The sequence below is a fragment of the Thamnophis elegans genome, chromosome Z (assembly GCF_009769535.1).
Source record: "Thamnophis elegans isolate rThaEle1 chromosome Z, rThaEle1.pri, whole genome shotgun sequence".
In the NCBI taxonomy this organism is placed as follows: Eukaryota; Metazoa; Chordata; class Lepidosauria; order Squamata; family Colubridae; genus Thamnophis; species Thamnophis elegans.
Window position 1 is genome coordinate 42,399,694 of NC_045558.1, and position 3,513 is coordinate 42,403,206.

At 47.1% G+C, this 3,513-nt stretch overlaps 1 protein-coding gene across 1 annotated transcript; it reads right to left on the minus strand.

Annotated features, from left to right (window-relative positions):
* Positions 1-234: 234 nt before the first annotated feature.
* On the minus strand, positions 235-2,655 carry HOXA13 (homeobox A13). Its single transcript, XM_032237575.1, has 2 exons — positions 1,926-2,655; positions 235-479 (listed from the first exon to the last, which is right to left on the minus strand). Exons 1-2 carry the CDS (start codon positions 2,653-2,655, stop codon positions 235-237), a joined length of 975 nt encoding a protein of 324 aa, XP_032093466.1.
* Between the last annotated feature and the right edge of the window lie 858 nt (positions 2,656-3,513).

Genomic DNA, 3,513 nt, shown 5'->3' on the forward strand with positions numbered 1-3,513 from the left:
TCCGGCTGGACTTTATAAGTCAGTCCCTGAAGTGGGGGTCTTTTGGATTTTCAGGAGAACGTCTTAAAAGGTGTCTAATAATAACCATACTTGCTCAAAAGCCCTCTATCCAAAGACAGATAGGGTTTGTTTTTTTTAAAGAAAAAGTTTTCATTAGTATTTTAAACTGGGCCAGGGAGGAGAAAATTGAATTTTGACCCCCCCCTCAAAGCAGCTATATTTCCATTAAATCCATTAACTGCTTGTCTTCAATTTGTTGATGACTTTTTTTTCTTTCACCCTTCTATTTTGGAACCAAATTGTGACCTGCCTCTCTGAGAGATTTGTAGCAGCCGATATCCTTCTTCTCTTGTCCTTGGTAATGAATTTATTTGTAGCATATTCCCTCTCCAGTTCTTTTAACTGAACTTTTGTATAAGGCACTCTTTTCTTCCTTCCACGCCTGTAGGAGTTGGCATCGGAAGGATGTGAAACCACATCTAGAACAGAAAACCAAAAACAGGAAGGCAGGTGCTATTATTATTCACAATTCTTAAACACATTATAAATATCAGTTTATGGATCAACAGATCATCCTTTTGCAAGTTGACTGGGTTAAATAAAGCTCAATCAACATTTGCACAAGTTCTCCAGCTAAGGAATTTCTTCTCTAGAACTAGTAATATTGCTGGTATAGTTCTTGGCTTGTAACATAAAACAGGTTCTAAACTTATAGAACTAAATTATAGGCAGTTGTCATAACCTACAAGGTAGCAACTGAGACCATGTGAATCAAAAAGTATTTTTCAGCTAACTTTATGTGCTCAACAGTCTCTTTGCTCCTTGCCTATTCTCTCCTAGGCATCATACCAAAAAACAACAAGAACAAGAATAACCCACCAATACAATATCTGTTCTTACAACAAAGACAACTGACATCTAACTTTAGTACAGCTGCAAAATGCTATGGGATTTGGGGAGGTGCTGACCCACATAATCTAGCAGTGGAGCTACCAGAAGGGATAGCTGCATTTTGTTGTTGGAATAAAAGGGAGAGACTATAATGTCGTTTTAAAAGGGTGGTCAGGAGAGCAAGAGTGGAGACCAGCATTCTGATAACAGCACAGCTCAAAGAGTCACTGTTGATCAGATATATAAATTGATTAAATTATATATATATAATTTATATATATATAAATCTAATTGCCCAGATCACTAATGAGAAGATGGAAAGCTGGGAAGGAAAAATAAAGCACACTATTAGACAAAAGTAATGGAAACTCTAATCTAAGATGGCTGAAGTGCAGAAAGCAGAAACTACAATTATAATCAAAATAATCATATTATTTCTGAGAGTGGTTATTTAATAAGAAATAGGGAGTTTATTTAAGAGGACTGCTGCTGCTGCTGCTGCGCTGATTAATTATTATGATTAACCTGACAGACATGGGTCCAAAACATTAAACAAAATTGCCCTACTTGCTGGAAATTGGGTAAATGGGAGCAAGAGTCTCCTTGCTATGAAAGCACAGTTATTTGCACGACCGAGATGCCTAATTTTCTATTGAACTCTCTGGGTTCAGACCTCTTGGCATCCATGCCTGAGAGAAGAAAACCTTGCCTGGGAAAAAGCCAGAGCACCGGGTGGGGGAATGGGAACGTGAGATGTTCCCTCAGACTCACAACTCAGGGCCCTTGAGGAAGGCCCCAGACCCACAAGGCTCGCAAGGGCGTCGAAGTCAACCTTCTCCGGCTTGTCTGGCAGGAGCAGAAAGCTAGAAGGGGAGAAGAGGGGGCTCGGAATGAAGGGGACGGCAGGCAATTCCGGGACGGGGAGCGAGGAGACACCGAAGCAGCGGCCGCCCTTTTGACATTTGGGCTGCAGAGCTACTTCGGGTGCTGCACGCGTATTCCGCGGTAAGGGAAGGGCCGCGCAGGTGCTTTACCCGGCAGAGAGGATTTCCACAGGTGGGGCGGCTGGTTCTGCTCCTTGGGGCAATAGACCTGCCCGTTCCAGCCGTTAGGGATGCCCCAGGGTTGGTAGCCTTCCACGGGCAGCATGGAATCGTGCCTAGGCTCGCCCCGGCCGCCGATCGCGGGCACCACCGGCATATCCAGGTAGCCCGCCGGCATGGGTTGGTAAGGTCCGGCGGCGTAGCCCTGGTAAAAGGCGAATTCCTTGGCGCGCGAAGGGAAGTCTTCGCTGGAGGCCGCCACCGACGTCTCCATGTACTTGTCGGCGAAGGAGGAGGCGGCGGGCTGGGCGCAGGACTTGAGCGAGGCGTTGTGGTGGTGGTGGTGGTTGACGCTGCAAGGGAAATAGCCGCCGCTGAAGTAGCTGTAAGGCAGGGCGGCGGGGCCCGAGGAGCCCTGTACGGCGCCCGAGCAAGGACTGCACTGCTTGACAGCTGCCCCGCTCTCTGCCATCCCGGCGGCGCTGGGTGCTTCACTCGACGGATATGCGGCGGCGGCGCTGCCCGCACCGGCCAGCGAGGCTGGGTGAGCCATCAGATTCCTGCACTGGTTGGCCGCCACGAAGTTGGTGCCTGCAGCCGCGGCCGCGGCCGCCGCGTGGAATCCCGCTTCCATGTTCTTGTTGATCTCCTCCAGACTGTTGTCGTAGAGAAACATGACCGGCTCGATCCAGCGGGGATGGAGGAGCACGGAGGCTGTCATAGCCCGATCCGCATTGAGACCAGTGGCTCTTTTTTAAAAGCCCCAAAGACTGAAAAAAGAGATATTCAATCTCTCAGACTTGACCAGGGCTGACGCGCCAGTATCGTGCCAGGCCGGCTCCCATTGGCTAGGCATTCCCCACGTGATATGCAAAGCAGATGATAAACATCGGAGGAATAAAGTGCAGATAATTCAATAATGTCCTAATCGCACTGGGGCTGGAATTCCTGCACGCGGACGGCACTGGCGCGCGGCTGCCCCTTCCACTCAAGACTCTGTGGGTCAAGAACGGGGGTGCTTAAGAACAGGTATTTCTCCTCCCCAAAAGTATGCCTGTCCCTCCCCACACCCTTTCCCCTCTCTTCAGCACATTGCCTATGGGGATTTTTTTTTTCAGCAGGAGATTCACGATCCTGATGTCAAACTTTCGCTAACTTGTTCTCTTCCTTAATGGTAGATTTTTTTCGGGGGAAGGGGATATTTTGTTTAAATCCTTCATTCTGCCTACCTCGACTCACTCGACATATTGATATATTCTTACCTACCGGAATTGCAGAAGCATCTAATTTTGCTCTGGTTATAGTTACAGTTACAACCAGAACCATATTTTAAAAAGAAAGAAAGAAATACTTTTTCAGATCACAGGAACATGGCAATGCTTTGGCAAACATGCCACACATTTTCTTCCACAGTCCTGATTTACTTTCCAAAAATTATAAAGATTTATGGAGAACGTTACCATTCCCTTTTACATCGATATTTTACCCTTCCCCAGAGAAAATCATTAGAGGTGCAGGTTGTAGATTGGTTTTCTCTGAGTACAGGAGATAAGGGGTTAAGTAAGAGAGAGACCTCACA

Bases quoted from the DNA above. Each gene is read 5' to 3' on its own strand.
- HOXA13 (XM_032237575.1), bottom strand. From the start codon at position 2,655: ATGACAGCCTCCGTGCTCCTCCATCCCCGCTGGATCGAGCCGGTCATG. The intron at 480-1,925 runs GTAAAGCACCTG...TTTCTGTTCTAG, and splicing joins GTGGAAATCCTCTCTGCCGG to ATGTGGTTTCACATCCTTCC.